A 19,387-nucleotide genomic window follows, 5' to 3' on the forward strand; every position below is an offset into this window, starting at 1 on the left:
AAAAAAAAAAAAAGAAGGCAACCTCAATAACAGGGCTCTAAGCCCAAACAAATGACCCAGAAAGAGCTACTCCATCACTGCCAATTACCAGAACCATCAAAACTTCTTTACTTTCCAGGATCTTTGTGGGTGAAGGGGTGAAAGGGAGGTAAAAAGAGGGTCATTGGGACTCCCTGGTGGTCCAGTGGTTAAGAATCCATCTTCCAATGCAGGGGACTGGGGTTTGATCCCTGGTCAGGGAACTAAGATCCCACATGCCACAGGGCAACTAAGCCCATGAGTGGCAACTACTAAGCCCACACTCCACAACTAGAGAGCCCATGCACCACAACTAGAGAGAAGCCCGCATGCCGACGCAAATATCCTGCGTGCCACAACTAAGACCTGACAAAGCCAGATGAGAAATAAATATTTTTTAAAAAGAAAAAGAGAAGGTCATACCAGCATATCCAAACTAGAAAAATGGCTTATGATGTTTCAAATTAGCTTTGACAGGACCCAGACTAAAGTCCATTCTGAAGAGATCTATTAACGGATTACAGTGCTGTAGAAGTTAGCTAACAGTACACACCCTGACACTAACCTGTTACTTCCTCAAAGATGGAATCTATCAGCTAAAACCTGACAATCAGAAGGCATAATGAGGGTGTGGTCAAAGAAATAACATTTGCTTCTCCTCAGTGATAGGCAGTGCAAAGAGTAATGATGATGCTCCTACCTGACATTCCCAGTAGCTTACAGCAGAGCCCCTAGGCCAGAAGAGAAATGCCTCTGCCTGCAAAATTAGATTCATAAGACTCTTCTACCTATTCCTGGCCAGAGTTTCTCTGGCACTATCCTCCCCTTCCCCTTAAGCTGATAAGCAACACTTGTAGAAAAGCCTGCAGCTATCTCTCCACTTAAAAAAAATTGTTCCTGAAAACAAAAATAAGGCATATTTCATTATAAACATTTTTTTAATTCAGAAAAGCACAAAAAAAGAACAATAAAAACCAAGTTTAATCACACCACCGGGAATTCCCTGGTGGCACAGTGGTTAGAATCCACCTGCCAATGCAGGGGACATGGGTTCAAGCCCTGGTCCGGGAAGATCCCACATGCCGCGGAGCAACTAAGCCCGTGCACCACAACTACTGAGCCTGCACTGTAGAGCCTGCAAGCCACAACTACTGAAGCCTGCACACCTAGAGCCCGTGCTCCGCAACAAGAGAAGCCACCACAATGAGAAGCCCGTGCACACCACAATGAAAAGCAGCCCCCGCTTGCCACAACTAGAGAAAAGCCCATGTGTAGCAATGAAGACCCAACACAGTCAAAAATAAATAAATAAATTTATTTTAAAAAAACAAAACTCTGCAACAGTCTTCAATATCAGGGTTGAAACTGTTGGATAAATAAACTATTTATTAAAAATGAAAAAATAGGGCTTCCCTGGTGGCGCAGTGGTTGAGAGTCCGCCTGCCGATGCAGGGGAACACGGGTTCATGCCCTGGTCTGGGAAGATCCCACATGCCGCAGAGCGGCTGGGCCCGTGAGCTATGGCTGCTGAGCCTGCGCATCCGGAGCCTGTGCTCAGCAATGGGAGAGGCCACAACAGTGAGAGGCCCACGTACCGCAAAAAAAATAAGAATAAAAAAAAATGAAAAAATAAAAATAAAATAAACAAAATAAAATGCTAGTGTAGTTTAAAAGCTATTGGTTATGGGCTTCCCTGGTGGCACAGTGGTTAAGAATCTGCCTGCCACTGCAGGGGACACGGGTTCAAGCCCTGGTTGGGGAAGATCCCACATGCCTCGGAGCAACTAAGCCCACGTGCCACAACTACTGAGCCTGCGCTCTAGAGCCTGTGAACAACAACTACTGAGCCCGTGTGCCACAACTACTGAAGCCCGTGCGCCTAGAGCCCGTGCTCCACAACAAGTCAAGCCACTGCAATGAGAAGCCCACGCACCACAACATAGAGTAGCCGCGCTTGCTGCAACTAGAGAAAGCCAGCGCACAGCAATGAAGACCCAATGCAGCCAAAAATAAATAAATAAATAAATAAATAAATAAATAAATAAATTTATTTAAAAGAAAAAAAACAACTATCGGTTATGGAAAACATTCTGGGGACAACTGGGAAAAACTAAATATGGACTGTTACATGATATTAGAGAATTACTGTTGGGAATTCCCTGGTGGGCCAGTGGTTAGGACTCAGTGTTTTCACTGCAGTGGCCCAGGTTCAATCCTTGGTTGGGGAACTAAGATCCTGCAAGACGTGCGGCATGGCCAAAAAAAAAAAAGAACTATTGTTGATTTTCTTAGCCTTAATGATGGATATCTAGGAAAATGTCTTTAATTTTGAGATACATGCCGAAGTACTTCTGGTGTGAAGTAGAATGACGTCTGCAACTTACTTTAAAATTATTCAGCCAAAATAAGAATAACACAGAAATTTAGAGATAAACAAAATATGACAAAATGTTAATGGGTATATGACTGATCACTGTATGACCCTTTCAGCTTCTCTGTTTACTGGAGTTTTTTCATTTAAAAAATTGGAGGAAAAATGCTATCTCAGTGTCACCATGAAATAAAAGGCTCATTTCCAGAGAAACTTAAAACTGGGATATATTCCACTTATATGAGGTAGTCAAATCCAAAGAGACAGAAAGCAGAATGGTGGTTGCCAGGGGTTGAGAAAAGGGGAGAATGTGAAGAATAGGGAATAAGTTTTTAATGGGTACAGTTTTAGTTTCACAAGATGAAGAATTCTAAAGATGGATGGTAGTAATGGTTGCATAACAATGGGATCGTACTTAGAGCCACTTAAAAAGTTAAAATGGTAAATTTTACTACAATAAAAAATAGAATAGAAATAAATAAATAAAAATTGTAAACATATAAATCTGGTATAAAGAAAAAACTAGGTTTAAAAAAAAAAATCCTGAGATGTATATACCAGACAGAATTTGCTGGGCTTCCTCCCAATCCCTTCTTCTAGCCCAACTATTCCACTACCCTACCACCGATTAAAAGATCACAGAGGGCTTCCCTGGTGGCACAGTGGTTGAGAGTCCACCTACTGATGCAGGGGACACGGGTTCGTGCCCCGGTCCAGGAGGATCCCACATGCCGTGGAGCGGCTGGGCCCGTGAGCCATGGCCGCTGGGCCTGTGCATCCGGAGCCAGTGCTCCGCAGCGGGAAAGGCCACAACAGTGAGAGGCCCACGTACAGCAAAAAAAAAAAAAAAAAAAAGCGGTGGGGAAGGAGGATGGGAGGAGAAGTGTTGAGAGTGCCTGGAAGGGATTAATTAAAAAAAAAAAAAAAAAAAGATCATAGAAAAATCATCAACAGAGGAAGAACAGGACACTAGACAGAATAAACTCAAACTTTTCCAATACCTATTTCTCTCCCACTTCCATTCTGCATTTCAGGGATGGGTACTGACACTCCTGTTTTAAGTGTTAAGGAACACAGTCCCTCTGAATCGCACCTCTTCCTACCGTACTCTGTACAACAGTCCTAATTCTCAATATGAGCTGATGTTTTCAGTTCTTGTCCTCAAAAGGGAATTCCCTGAAACATGCTAATCCCCTCACTTCCCACACACAAGAGTCTGCATCTACTTAACAAAATCTGCTAAGAAGACTTGCTAGTATTTGTAGAGATCAATTTTTTTCCTGTTCTACTTTGGAGCACTCCCCCTCCAGCTCCAGGTTTCCCCAACACCATCTAATTGTCATCCGGCAATGAGAAATCACTGTTTGCCAGTAATCAGAACCATCACCTTGCACAGGAGGTCCCAATGGTAAATCTTGTCAAAGCTTCAAAATATTAATGCTGCTCCTTGCTCTAGCTAAGCAGCTACCTGCCACCTCCTGCTTCCTGAGCCCCCAAAGTAGCATGCCTTACCTTTGGTGTCCTGCATGACAATCGAGCTATACTTTAAGAAGGTTATTAGTAGATTACTGGTCTGTACATCTGCATCCAGTGGGAGTTCCACAGAACTTATAACTGGAATAAAACAGATGAAATGCATTTAGCCTATAACATATTCCATCTAACACTTCTACCTATACAGACAGCCAACTTGCCAGCAGGCAAGGAAATCACGAAATAATCTTTTTACACAACAGAGGAAAGACCAAGTGCTTATCATAAAACCTTTATCTAGTCTTCCTAGGCCTCTACAGCCCTTCCTACCCCCAAGATTAAGCCCAATGCCCTTCTCTCCTACCTAAGGATGCCAGTCTCCAGAACAGTGCTTTTCTCCCAACATCCTAAGAAGGGTATTTTTTTTTTTTTTTTTTTTTTTTTTTGGGCGCGGGCCTCTCACTGGTGTGGCCTCTGCGGTACGCGGGCCTCTCACTGTCGTGGCCTCTCCCATTGCGGAGCACAGGCTCCGGACGTGCAGGCTCAGCGGCCACGGCTCACAGGCCTAGCCGCTCCGCGGCACGTGGGATATTCCCGGACCAGGGCACGAACCCGCGTCCCCTGCATCGGCAGGCAGACTCTCAACTACTGTGCCACCAGGGAAGCCCTCAAATACTATTTTTTAATCCCTTCCCCACCTGAAAGGGAACCTGAAAAGGAATACCAGACTAAAGATAGGTGGACATTACTGATTGGGACAGAGTTTTATATAACTAGCTGCTTGACGTTTCCAAGAGAAACTACCCCTGCTCACATTCTCTGTGTCACAGTCCCAATGAACAGTAAGGGATCAGACTAGGGCTAACCCACAAAGGACAGCCCTAATATAGATTTCCCAAGTTTCTAATACTTTACACGAGATTCAGACATCTTGTTAAGTACTTTTACACTGTCTAAGACATAATATATAAGCAAAAGGAAGCTCATGATAGCCCAGACAAACTAGAGAATCTATAGCTTTCATAATATTATTCATAATACGTATTCATAACCATAATGAATCCCTCTAGAGTTATTACGATGTATGCAGAGAACATTTATTAACAATGGGAAACATTTGCATATTATGGATCCAAAATACATAGCAAGCACAGCAAAAAGCCTTATGAGAAGAAATTAACATGCCTAACCCTTGGCTGTTTTCTCACAGTTCAGCCCCCAAGAACTAATAAAAGACAAATATATTTTTATGTTGAAATACTAAAAGGTCTTAATTCATGTTATGGGTTAATGACCTGAGACTGTCATTTCAATCTACAGCCTATTCTGAAGCTCAGAGCCCATAATCATTCCTTTGTCCAATACAAAGAGGCATCTAACTGTTAGTGGGACTTTTTTCCCCACTCAAACACAGCAATAACTAAAAAACTGCCTTATATAATATGTAGAAATATAGAAGTATATGTATTTTTAGTTTACCGGAAAGTCCTCTCATGCCAAGGCTGAGCTGTCAAATGTCAAGTCTGAACTGAGAACAAATGTTACAGCTAAACTGCTGGCTTTTAAAAAATAATGGCTCCAGTGACATACCTTTAAATATAACTAGGCTACTGAGCACCAGTTATATTAAAAACCAATGAAAAACCAAAACTTGAAAACAGGGTTATAATACTTAGACTCGTACAGAAAGGAAATGAGTTAGGAGAGAAGAAAAAGAACAAAATAGAAGAGATAGAATAAAATCCCTCACAAATTAAAAATCTCCTTCCTAAGGAAGAGTTTATTCCTTGATTTTTGGCTTCATAATTCTTCCCAGCAGCCTTTGTCAAAGGAGACAGTCACTTGAAAGTGGGCTGACTCCAACCTTCCCACTAGAAAAAATAAAAGCTCACTGGTTGTAGGTAAGTAAGCACAAATCCTGCCATTGCATAATCAAGTGTGTGGGTGGAAGTGTTCCCAATGAACAGTTTGAAAGGCAGTTCTCTGAAGCATCCAAACCCCAACATTGCATGGAACTCAGATACACACACATACACGCACGCACGCACGCACGCACGCACCTACATACACGCCTTTTGATATCCATGGTAACCAGGCAGGCTTCATCGTTAAAGAGAAAGATTAGTATTTCCGTTGGAAATATTTGGTGACAAGAGACAAGAAGGCAATCCTGCTACATGTTCCTTCTCATTAAGATACAGGTGTGCCCTGCTTTTCGAAAGCTCATTTTTACATAAGCCACTTCGCCTTTATGAAAAACCTACATTAGTATCTGTTTTCGCTAATGGAAAGAAATCCAAGAGAATTTCCACTTTTAAGAAAAAAGGCGGGACTTCCCTGGTGGCGCAGTAGTTAAGAATCTGCCTGCCAATGCAGGGGACATGGGTTCGAGCCCTGGTCTGGAAAGATCCCACATGCCACGGAGCAACTAAGCCCATGAGCCCCACCTACTGAAGCCCACACGCCTAGAACCTCTGCTCCACAAGAGAAGCCACCGCAATGAGAAGCCTGCACACCGCAACAAAGAGTAGCCCCCACTCACCACAACTACAGAAAGCCCGCGGGCAGCAGCGAAGACCCAACGCAGCCAAAAATAAATTAATTAATTAATTAATTTAAAAAAAGAAAGAAACAAAGAAAAGAGGCGAAGTGGGGAGGGGCAGAATAGGGTTAGGGAATTAAGAGGTACATACTACTATAGAAACTAAATAAGCTACAAGGATATATCACAGGAATTACAGCCTACATTTTATAATAACTATAAATAGAGTATAATCTTTAAAAATTGTGAACCACTATTTGTATACCTGAAATTTACGTAATATTGTAAATCAACTATACTACAATTTTTTAATTAATTAATTAATTTTAAAAAAAAAACAACAGACAAGTGAGGGAATGCCCTGGCTGTCCAGCAGTGAGGACTCTGAGCTTTCACTGCAGAAGGCCCAGGTTCAATCTCTGGCTGGGGAACTGAGATCCCACAAGCTGCATGGCCAAAAAAAAAAAAAAAAGAAAAAACTGCCTTATATAATATGTAGAAATATAGAAGTATATGTATTTTTAGTTTACCGGAAAGTCCTCTCATGCCAAGGCTGAGCTGTCAAATGTCAAGTCTGAACTGAGAACAAATGTTACAGCTAAACTGCTGGCTTTTAAAAAATAATGGCTCCAGTGACATACCTTTAAATATAACTAGGCTACTGAGCACCAGTTATATTAAAAACCAATGAAAAACCAAAACTTGAAAACAGGGTTATAATACTTAGACTCGTACAGAAAGGAAATGAGTTAGGAGAGAAGAAAAAGAACAAAATAGAAGAGATAGAATAAAATCCCTCACAAATTAAAAATCTCCTTCCTAAGGAAGAGTTTATTCCTTGATTTTTGGCTTCATAATTCTTCCCAGCAGCCTTTGTCAAAGGAGACAGTCACTTGAAAGTGGGCTGACTCCAACCTTCCCACTAGAAAAAATAAAAGCTCACTGGTTGTAGGTAAGTAAGCACAAATCCTGCCATTGCATAATCAAGTGTGTGGGTGGAAGTGTTCCCAATGAACAGTTTGAAAGGCAGTTCTCTGAAGCATCCAAACCCCAACATTGCATGGAACTCAGATACACACACATACACGCACGCACGCACGCACGCACGCACCTACATACACGCCTTTTGATATCCATGGTAACCAGGCAGGCTTCATCGTTAAAGAGAAAGATTAGTATTTCCGTTGGAAATATTTGGTGACAAGAGACAAGAAGGCAATCCTGCTACATGTTCCTTCTCATTAAGATACAGGTGTGCCCTGCTTTTCGAAAGCTCATTTTTACATAAGCCACTTCGCCTTTATGAAAAACCTACATTAGTATCTGTTTTCGCTAATGGAAAGAAATCCAAGAGAATTTCCACTTTTAAGAAAAAAGGCGGGACTTCCCTGGTGGCGCAGTAGTTAAGAATCTGCCTGCCAATGCAGGGGACATGGGTTCGAGCCCTGGTCTGGAAAGATCCCACATGCCACGGAGCAACTAAGCCCATGAGCCCCACCTACTGAAGCCCACACGCCTAGAACCTCTGCTCCACAAGAGAAGCCACCGCAATGAGAAGCCTGCACACCGCAACAAAGAGTAGCCCCCACTCACCACAACTACAGAAAGCCCGCGGGCAGCAGCGAAGACCCAACGCAGCCAAAAATAAATTAATTAATTAATTAATTTAAAAAAAGAAAGAAACAAAGAAAAGAGGCGAAGTGGGGAGGGGCAGAATAGGGTTAGGGAATTAAGAGGTACATACTACTATAGAAACTAAATAAGCTACAAGGATATATCACAGGAATTACAGCCTACATTTTATAATAACTATAAATAGAGTATAATCTTTAAAAATTGTGAACCACTATTTGTATACCTGAAATTTACGTAATATTGTAAATCAACTATACTACAATTTTTTAATTAATTAATTAATTTTAAAAAAAAAACAACAGACAAGTGAGGGAATGCCCTGGCTGTCCAGCAGTGAGGACTCTGAGCTTTCACTGCAGAAGGCCCAGGTTCAATCTCTGGCTGGGGAACTGAGATCCCACAAGCTGCATGGCCAAAAAAAAAAAAAAAAAAAAAAAGACAAGTGATAACAAGTATTGGTGGGGATGTGGAAAAAAACGAACCTTGTGCACTGTTGATGGGAATATAAATCGGTGAAACCACTAAGGACAACTGTATGAAGGTTCCTCAAAAAATTAAAAACAGAACCACCATATGATCCAGCAATCCCACTTCTAGGTATATATACAAAAGAAATGAAAACAGGATATCAAAGAGATATTTTCACTCCCGTGTTCATTACAGCATTATTCACAGTAGCCAAGATATGGAAACAGCTTAAGTGTTCATCTACAGATAAATGGATAAAGAAGATATCGTATATATATATATATATATATATATATATATATATATATATATACACAAAGGAATATTATTCAGTCACAAGGAAGAAGGAAATTCTGCCATTTGCAGCAACATGGATGGACTAGAGAATATTACTCTTAGTGAAAGAAGTCAGAAAGAGAAAGACAAATACTGTACTGCATCACTTACACGTGGAATCTAAAAAAAACTGTCAAACTTATAGAAGCAGAGAGTAGAATAGTGGTTGCCAGGGGCTAGGGGTGGGGGAAATATAAAAAGGTTGGTAAAAGGGTACAAAATTTCAGTTGTAAGATTAATAAAATCTGAAGATCTAATGTAAAATATGGGGACTATGTTGATAACACCATGTTGTATTTGAAATCTGCTAAGAGAGTAGAATGTAAATGTTCTCACCTCCTCCAAAAAATAAAAAGATAAATATGTGAGGTAATGAATGTGTTAATTAAACAGATGGGGGGAATTCTCTCACAATGTATATGCATATCAAATCACCTCAATAAAACTGAAAAAAAATTTAAAGAAAGTATACACGTTCCATTTTTTTCCCCTCACATTTAGACGATGAAAAGTAGAAAAAAAAAATCCTACCACCTACTAACAACTAGAAATGAATGTAACAAGAGACAAGAGTTGGGGGCGTGGGGGAGAAAGAAAGAAAAAAGGCAAAAAATGAAAATCATGTTCAGCGTTTGTTTTGCAGCAAGTTGTAACAGAGGCAGCGAGCATCCCAGGCAGTTGAGAGTGGCACCACCAAATTCCTTCCCCAGGAGCTACAGGCAGCATCTAAGTATCAAGCCACCACAGCTTTAAACTGTGTCTGTGAGCATCTGTGCTTTTTGTAGATTTCCTTTGTAAACCTGTTAGCAAGATGTGTCCTCAGGTAATTGCTTCTTTGCTTTACGCCTTTTCGGCTTATAGAAGGTTTCATATGAGAGCTCTACTTTCAGACAGCAGGGGAAACCTGTATTTTGGAATTTGACTTTCAATTCTAAACAGATCCAATTTGCTGCCATAGACTTGAATATCAGTGGCACCTCCCAGTCATGCTTTTGTACCAATAATGCTTGTACTATCTTGAAATGCTAATGCCACAGGTGTTATATGAAACTTTGAAGGAGAAAAAGCAGATCAAAGACGGTCATGTCACATACAGCCAGGAGGGAGGCACAAAGAAATGATCAAAGTTAGATTTCCTGTACTTCTTTACCCAAAATGAGGTCAACATTTGAGGCAAAACATCAAATATTAATGAAGATTATTTTTAGGTTAAGTTATTCCATCAAACACACCCAGCTGACAATAGAACTAACACAGGCTGACACAAAGTTTATCAGGCAAAATTCATTATTTCTTTCCTGTTACCCTTTTCTTAAGTGCCAGTGGTAAGTGGAGATGTTTTTGTTATTTTTTTAGGGAGGGAAGTCTTAAACACCCAGCAAACTCCCAATTATTATGCACTTGTCATTTTTTAACTGGGTGTACCTGGCAGACACATAACAGTGAGCAAATCCCAGGTTCACTTTCTCATCCATTTATTCAACAAATATTTACTAAGCAGTGACCATGTGGGCACTATGCTGGGCAATTAGTGGTAAACAAAACAGGCATGGTCCCAGCCCTGACCCATGTTGTGGTTTTTAGTCTCAACTCTCACTAACCTTAGGCAAACCTCTTATTTCTCTGGCCTCAATTCTCTCATTTGTCAAATGATAACAAGAGATAATATTACTATTTTACATTTATTTTAGTGAGATATTCATAAAACATCTCATCTGAGCCTCACAAGTACCCTGACAGTTTGGCAGGACAGACATCACTGACCTCTGAGGTCCCTTTTAAACCTAGCATTCCATGATTCTACAACCATTCCCTGAGGAGGACAAGCTGGAGTTATATAGCTTCTTTACAGAAAAAAGCATTTGACTCTCTTTTCCAGACTTTTCTTTGGAGCTTCATGAATCCTGAAGGACAGTTCTTCAGATAATTTCTTAAGCAAAAGAATGAACAATTGTGCTTTTTGTTAAAAAAAACAAAGAAACCAAAAGAACTATGCTCACCCCTAAAGTTTCAAGATCATATTCGTCAAGAAAACAAAGGAGATAGTGGACTTACCATCAGAGGAGGGCGGTGTGGTCCCCAGCGGTGTGGCTGGGGTTGCTGGAGCAGGGCCGACGGGGGTTGTCACCAAGCCCATTTCTGGATGACTCTGAACGAGAGCACAGATAAGGGTAAGAAAGAGAAAATCCAGTTCTAGGTATCCTCTGCTTATCCTTTCTGGTATTCCTGGCCTCATAATTAGACAGAAAGCTCACTGAGGAGGGACTCCTTCTACATTTAGTTCCTATGAGTACCTGATTACTGTTGATGCTTGCTAAACTCTAATGAGAAGCTCTGCAGGCTAGTTTTCTTTAAGCAACTAAGTTCCCATTACATAAGTTTTTCTGCAGAACCATATGAATAAAAAACTGGGGCTTCCCTGGTGGCACAGTGGTTGAGAGTCCGCCTGCTGATGCAGGGGATGAGGGTTGGTGCCCCGGTCTGGAGCCTGTGCTCCACAACGGGAGAGGCCGCAACAGTGAGAGGCCCGTGTAAAAACAAAACAAACAAACAAACAAAAACCACAGAATTATTCCACACACACACAAAAGCGCACTTGCTGTCCTATTTGAACCTATCTGAGAAGGGACTATTCTTATCAGATCAACCTAAAACATATCTACAGACTGTTCTAATGACCACATAGTTGACTAATAAATGCAGGTGAGCCAAGGAGATAACAGGTACTATAAAAAGAGCTATGCAGAGGGCAGCCTTCCCATTTCACAACAAACAAGAGCGTGTGGGGCTGGGAGGCAGAGACATGGGCGAGACATCCACTGGGGACCAAAACAGATAACTCCTCTTTCCCTTACAAGAGCGTGTGGGGCTGGGAGGCAGAGACATGGGCGAGACATCCACTGGGGACCAAAACAGATACCTCCTTTTTCCCTTACCTTCCTTAGCCATCCCTGCCACATCAGCTCTTGAAAATTGGGCTGAGTGGTGGCTACTCCCTTCTCTTCCCCAACAACTTTACCAGATTTTACCCATCTCACTTCTTCCTTTAAAATCAGTTAGAGAATTCAAAGAGCAGACAAGGAACACCCTGAGAATAGTGGGTAAAGTCTCATGTTATCAGTCATGAAAAATGATAAGTCCCTCTTAGCCAGACCCTCAAACCAGCACACTGCTTTTTGACCTTATTTTTTTTGTTATTGAAACTCAGTGGATCCCATACACATCTGCCCTTTGAGAAAAAAGCATAAGCAAACTTTCCTGTAAAAGAAACCTTCATACATATTTTAAACAGTCTGGCTTTAAAATAAAAACACTTTATCAATTTTTTAAGACAGCTTTCATAAGCATCACTCAAGTTTTCAACCTATTTAAGTTCCCTTCTGTACCAACTACTGAGGCTATCCCTTAGGCAAGTGATCCAGCACTCAGGATTCTATGACTTTCTGCTTTCAATATTTGTAAACTTTTTTCTTTTTTTTGGTTAACAGCTAACCTTACGCTGCACAAGATATTTTGTACTCTTCTTCTTTGGACATGGGTAAGATAATAAGATAAGTGACGTGGCCTATTTTATCTCCGGTTGTAATTCCACAGAGGTTTAGAAAGCAGAAAGCCTGTTATAAAAATCCATATGGGCAGATAATACCAAGGGATTTCCAGTGAGCAAAATGAAGTAATCTCATCTCATTTGTTTAGCTGAATCAGTAAACTGGTCAAGACCATTAACTTTGCCTGTTATCAGATCCATTTCAGCACCAGATGGAAACATACATATTTGAGGAGAGCATGAAGCAAAGGCAACTGAGGCAACTCTTTATAACTACCACTCACCAATGCAAAGTAGGGTTTACACGGCACAGCCATGTATGAAATTCAGGGAGAAAAAGAATTGAAGTTTTTAACATAACCAACCTGGGCTAACACTGTGATAAAGTTGCGATTTAAATGAACAGCTTCGTAAAGTGCCAGAAGGATGGCCTCGTTGGTTCTAAAGAAAAAGAGAACAAATTGGAGAGTCTCTTATAATGAAGAAGTTAAAAGAGTATAACCCTCAAGATAAGATTTCACTCCAGCTCCTCATTATAAATCCCTTTGAGTTTCTAATGCTCCCTTTATTTCCTTTTGGGGCTTATGTAAAGGGTATACAGTCAGAGCTTTAACTTGAATTCCTTAGAACTAGTTCTTATCTACTTCATTCACTATTTCCCCCTCTCGCTCTTCCACCCCAATCCAGTTAAGTCCTTAACTGGCTCAGACACCAAGCCCTCTTTCATTTCATTCCAGAGACAGCTGGGAACAGTTTTTCAGCTTCTTGGGGCTCAATACATGTGACTGAAGCAGAGTTTTCTAAGGTTCCATTATTGTTTAAAACTCAAGAAACAGTTGATAAATCACCAAAAAAGTTTGAATCTGTAAAAGATTAGCAGAGGTAACGTTTCACACTTTCATATCCAGTGAGAGCCCACACTAATGTTCAAGTCACCGCACAAGAACATCAGCCACTTACTGCACTGAGATTTTCTCATGGGCATCTGCTATGAACATGCTGCCCACCTGTGGAAGAAAAGGTGAATTGCAGAGTTATAGCAGGGAAACGTGAGAGGTGCTCTGTACCGACAAGCCTTTAATCAGTCAAAAAACAAGCTGCTTGGAACCCTGGCCCACCAGTCACACACAACAAAACCAGCTCACTTTGAAGATCTTAAAATAATCATAAGTAATAAATGAAACAATGAGAGCTCCCCTAACTTGTCTTTACTTAAAGGGACTTAAAAAAGGAAAAAAACAATCCCAGTACTTTTGTCCAGCTCTCCTTTTTAATGCATAAGTTTAGTAACCACTGACAACAAGTAAACGGCAACCTAAACATCCTCATCACTTTGCATCTGCCCTTGAATTTGCTTATTTGAAGTCAGGAACTAACTCACAAAGAACAAGGAAAGCAGGCTGTTCATCCAACACAGAGCCATCTTTGGGGGAATATCTGGGTTTCAGACCAGAACTGTCTAAATGAAACCTACCGTCCATCTTTTACATCATAAAACCTTTTGTTTGTGTCCTAGCTAGGGCAGCTGAATAAGTAAATGGAGTAGATTGCCTCCAATATGTGTGATATCAGAGGCACTGAGATAGATGCCCATCCATCTAAGAATACCTTTTCCACCTACTTATTGATGCCCAAAACCATGCAGCTGGAGCTTCATTTATTTGGTAGAAAACTTTTTCTTCTTGGCTAGAAGGCAAAGGTCCCTGGGAGCAATATATTTATATCTAATTCATCTAATCAAACACCAATACAGCACTCACACTGCTCTGACATCTGAGGGATTATCCATTTGTGCTTCACAGTTAAAGAGTTTATCAAGTCCTTTCCTTGACAGTAGGCTCTGAGAATGAAGAAGGCATAGATATTGTGGGGGAAAAGTTGCCTTTTGGGGGACAAGATGGGGGGACTGCTGTTTCTTGCAATGAACTCAAAATCTGTCTTGCTCTAGGGCTGATTACTTGAATACTAATGCCCAAGAAGACAGACTTTCTGAATCTAAGTTCCAAGACTCCTAGATTTATATCTTAAAAATCAGTCCCAGATTATCTGGCCTAAAATGCCTATCGTGCTAAGGTTGAGATACCTTGCTCAGGAGTCTTGCAAACTGAACCAATAACTTTCCTAAACTATGGACCTCTCAGCCCAGACCTTAAGTCTTTAGATGAGTGGCTCAGATCACTGCACCGATCCCCCGACTCCAGGACCAACTACAAGAGATGAAAGGGCCACTACAGACAGCGAAGGATCACTCAGGGTTGGACTTGGATCTAAATCCTCCTATTCTGTGTTCCATAGCATCAGTCCTCAAACAGAGCCAACTCTTTAGGAAGCAAAAGTCTGGCTTAATATGAACACTTTTTTTGTTTTTGTTGTCTTTAAAAAATTGAATTGATTAATTGGAAAAAAAAAAAATTCTAACCTTGGTGATCCAGTGATTAAGACTTCATGCTCCCAATGCAGGGGGCCCGGGTTCAATCCCTGGTCAGGAAACTAGAGCCTGCATGCCACAACTAAGACCCAGGGCAGCCAAATAAATAAATATTAGAAAAAAATTAAAATAAACTTCTGGGGCTTCCCTGGTGGCGCAGTGGTTGAGAGTCCGCCTGCTGATGCAGGGGACACGGGTTCGTGCCCCGGTCCGGGAAGATCCCACATGCTGCGGAGCGGCTGGGCCCGTGAGCCATGTCCGCTGAGCCTGCGCATCCGGAGCCTGTGCTCCGCAACGGGAGAGGCCACAACGGTGAGAGGCCCGCGTACGGCAAAAAATAAAATAAAATAAAATAAACTTCTGAGTCTAAATTTGTCTACCCCTGCAGATCTCATATATTTCTGAGCAGGAGAGAAAAAACAAGTAGGACTTACCATATTTGTTAAAGCAGAGAAAAAACCGCCCTGGTGTTCTTCTTCCTTGTCTTTATACTGCCTGAACAAAAATAACTAAATTCAACTTTAGTATTATTTATCACGTGTCTTTGTCCTTGGCATACCAAGTGGTAATCAGAGCAGCTCACTCGCAGAATTCACTGACTCCAAAAAACAAAAGCGTTATGACAACCCAGCCACTGCAGTTTCCCCTGCAAGCTAAGAGGCACCCATCTGCTCTTGAGGTAGTGTGTACCAAAATGCCCAGCTACTTTGGGAGAGTCTTAGAAAGCAAGCTGCAGAAGTGTGAAACTGCTCTAACATATGGCTGATCCAGTTATTTCCCAAACAGACTATTACTTGAAAAGTGTGACAGTAAAATTAAGGCTGTAACAGTGAAAATCTTGTTTGCTTTTGAAGGAAAAGGAGGGAAATCTGTGAGCTAAACTATTTGCGGAGATGGGACAGATTTGAAATCCCAATACCCAATCGTGTATAAGCAAAGTCTGGAAAGGAGTAAGAAAGATCCTGCCTGGTCCTTGCCAGGATTAGATACACTTCTGGTTTCCATTCACTGAATACCAAATCCTTCCCCATCCCTAGTAAGAGGGAAAGCAAGCATCAATGAAAAGAGCCCCCAGAACAGACAGGGACTCTAGGAAGCTGCAGTTGATTACTGATGAAAAAGAAGTATCTGTCAAACTAGAACTAATTCAGTGCTTTCTTTTCTTTTTTTTTAAACATACAAAAAGCAGTGTTTCACCACCTTTTTTACATAGAAAATGGTATTTATATGATACATTGGGCTAAATGGAAGAGCCTGCTTATGGCTGGAAAACTAGTTAAAATGCTCTGCAATAAAATACCAAAGGTTGCATAAGAATGTTTGAATGTAAGAGTTGCTTAAACAAAAGATGGACACTAACATGGTGGCTACTTCTCCCCAGTGTTAAAAACAACTGCTGCTAAAGCCATCAAGCCCAGCTAGAACAAATGCATCTGCCAGCAGCTGTACCTCTAAATACCCTTCTAGGATAGGTAAGAGACGTTCACCCAAGAACTCTTAAAAAACCTGTTTCCTACTCAACCAATTCAAACGAAAATTAGACCCTTCCCTTCTGGAAAGGTGGACTTACCTGTTATACTCAGATAAAGCTTGAGCAATCACAAGACCCATTCCCTAGAGAGAAAAAAAGATAGCACAGGTGAAATAAGGGGCTGTTGGTGATACTATGACTAGACCACAGAAAACACTAATTACAGCGCCATGGTCCAAGCCCAAGAAGTTCAACCTGAAAGTAGGCAACAAGGACAGGAATTCTGAGAGACATTGTCAAAGGATCAAAAGGAACTTCTTTGGAAAGATTTTTCTGATCTAATTATCTTACTTAAGGGTTCCAGATACAATTAAAATAGAGTAACAAGGGATGAAACAGACCAGCTCAGACCACTGACAATTTCACTGGGACCATTTTCACCTCAAAAGAAAAGAGTGAGTTAGAATCTTCAAACAAAAAGCTCTCGAATGTCTCTAAAACAACCCATAATAAAAGTGACAATGAGTCCCACATTAAATGAAGGTGCAGGGACTTCCCTGGTGGCGCAGTGGTTAAGAATCCGCCTGCCAATGCGGGCGACATGGGTTCGAGCCCTGGTCCAAGAAGATCCCACATGTCGCGGAGCAACTAAGCCCATGCGCCACAACCGCTGAGCCTGTGCTTTAGAGCCCATGAGCCCCAACTACTGAAGCTCGCACACCTAGAGCCCATTCTCCGCAACAAGACAAGCCACCACAATGAGAAGCCTGCACACCGCAACGAAGAGTAGCCCCGGCTCGCCACAGTTAGAGAAAGGCTGGGCGCAGCAATGAAAACCCAACGCAGCCAAAAGTAAAATTAATTAATTAATTTTTAAAAAAATGAAGAACCTGTCATTGCTTCCCCAACATTGATTTAAAAAAAAAAAGAATCCATCTGCCAATGCAGGGGACACGGGTTCGAGCCCTGGTCCGGGAAGATCCCACATGCCACGGAGCAACTAAGCCCGTGCGCCACAACTACTGAGCCTGTGTTCTGGAGCCCACGAGCCACAACTACTGAGCCTGCGTGCCACAACTACTGAAGTCTGCACGCCTAGAGCCCGTGCTCCACAACAAGAGAAGCCACCGCAACGAGAAGCCCGCGCACCACAACGAAGAGCAGCCCCTGCTCACGGCAACTAGAGAAAGCCCGTGCACAGCAACGAAGACCCAATGAAGCCTACAATAAATAAATAAATAAATTTATTTTTAAAAACAAAGATAAGCTACTCTCAGGCCACAGGAAAACAGGAATGTAATGGGAAGAAGCATCCAATAAATATTAAAGTAATTTATCAACTTTCCCCCTAGAAACTGCTAAGCGTATCACAAAGATCAATTAAGGCCACAAGGATGAATCATGTGTGCTTTTTTTTCAGAAGAGAAATTAGAAGAATGAAGAGGACAAGATGGAAAGAGAATAAAGCCAGACACCTGGTCATCTTCTTCCTCCCTATATTCAGAGATCAGATGTTATTTCCCAAACCTCCATGGATATACGTAGCAGATATCATCCTCCATGTTTCAGTTTCACCAAGGCAGGCTATAAACATAATCTGGATGGTTCTACAAGAAGAAATCTCACAACATTTAGTCATCTAAGCCTTCTTTTTTTTTTTTAATTTCAGCTTTATTGAGGTATAATTGACACACAAAATTGTAAGATATTTAAAGTGCATATCATGGTGATTTGATATCCATCTAAATCTTATTCTTGGAAATGTAACTTCTTGACTCTGTAGGATAATCAACCTCAGCACACTACAACATGAACTATAACTGACCATTTCATCATGATTAGCAAGCAAATATCCCCTCACACCTTCCTTCCATGATGAGAAAATAGAAAACAGTAAGACAGTAGCACTGATGCTCTAAAAAGAAATACCTATTCCCTCTTTATAGCCAGATGAAATTAACACAATAGCTCTCTACTCTCTGTTCTAAATACCTACTAAAAGTAAGGCCACCAAAGGCAAGTAATTAAAACAATACACAAGGATCCAGATACTCACATTGAGCGTGGCTTCATCATCCACAATAGACAGCTTCACAATATAAGGATTCACAGACTATTAAACAAGAGAAGAGACTCCAGGTGAGTGTGACCTAGTTAAGAACCCATTAGATATTTAACAAAGTGTTCACAAAAATGCTTCCATAAGGTGCTCTCTCTAGAGTGATGTTCCTAATACCTATGCCCAACTATCTTGCCAGGCGACTTCCTCCATTTCCAGTAAATCTCTCAGTGTGCATGGGCATTCACCAAGCATGCACAGATACACACACACACACTTCTATTCTACCCACATTTTCCTCTACACTGAATCAGCTCAGGCCTATGTCTGCCACTTCTCCCATCTTTCCCTCTTATTTGTTTCTAAGAAGTAAGTGAACGCTCCACAACACTCACTTTGTCCTATCCTGCCAATAATTTACTGAGTCTATAGGGACAGCTGTCTTTTGGGGTGCATAAAAGCTCCCTTGCCATAAGGCACAAATTTATAAGTTGCTAACTTACACTCTCATCCCAAAGGCTCCCTAACCATTCCACAAACTATATCCAAGGACTGATTCACCCACCCGTAAAACAAAGCCACCTTGCGGGTGGAAAGTGGCAGCTGCTTAACAGCCAGAGAGGCCATTTATAGATCCAATACCCAAATAACACTGCAGGGGAACTGAACAAAAAGATGTAATTACCCAAACTACAATCTGGTCAGGACACTGGGATTTAATGACTGTCCCATCACTTAAAGTATTGGAAGATTTCTTGAGTTTTTCCAGATTCAATCTCAGCTGGGCAGCATATGGAAATATATATATATTTAAACTCATTAAGCAACTGGGCCATCTCCTACCAGTGGGATGAGAAGCAATGATGTACTCACCTTGAAAACAACCCCTGCGTAGTATGTGAGGAAAGACCTACTACAGATCAGGCACCAATTCTAACCCAGGGGAAGCTAGAAACAATAGTTCTCAGATTGGCAGTTTTTACAGCAACCAAGAAAACATTACTGAGAAGCTTGGAAACCCAACTGAAAGGTTAACCCC

General features: G+C 41.3%; 1 protein-coding gene across 1 annotated transcript in view; it reads right to left on the reverse strand.

Annotated features, from left to right (window-relative positions):
- Nucleotides 1-19,387, reverse strand: part of ARMH3 (armadillo like helical domain containing 3) — a 159,860-nt gene that overhangs the window by 126,155 nt on the left and 14,318 nt on the right. The window contains exons 8-14 of the mRNA XM_007470382.1: nucleotides 18,346-18,402; nucleotides 16,389-16,432; nucleotides 15,253-15,313; nucleotides 13,351-13,397; nucleotides 12,756-12,831; nucleotides 10,899-10,992; nucleotides 3,902-4,003 (exon numbers count right to left, since the gene is read on the reverse strand). Of these exons, the coding sequence (XP_007470444.1) occupies nucleotides 3,902-4,003; nucleotides 10,899-10,992; nucleotides 12,756-12,831; nucleotides 13,351-13,397; nucleotides 15,253-15,313; nucleotides 16,389-16,432; nucleotides 18,346-18,402 (481 nt within the window). The remainder of the gene's footprint in view (nucleotides 1-3,901; nucleotides 4,004-10,898; nucleotides 10,993-12,755; nucleotides 12,832-13,350; nucleotides 13,398-15,252; nucleotides 15,314-16,388; nucleotides 16,433-18,345; nucleotides 18,403-19,387) is intronic.

Source organism: Lipotes vexillifer, unplaced genomic scaffold (assembly GCF_000442215.2).
Source record: "Lipotes vexillifer unplaced genomic scaffold, Lipotes_vexillifer_v1.1 scaffold916, whole genome shotgun sequence".
NCBI lineage: Eukaryota > Metazoa > Chordata > Mammalia > Artiodactyla > Lipotidae > Lipotes > Lipotes vexillifer.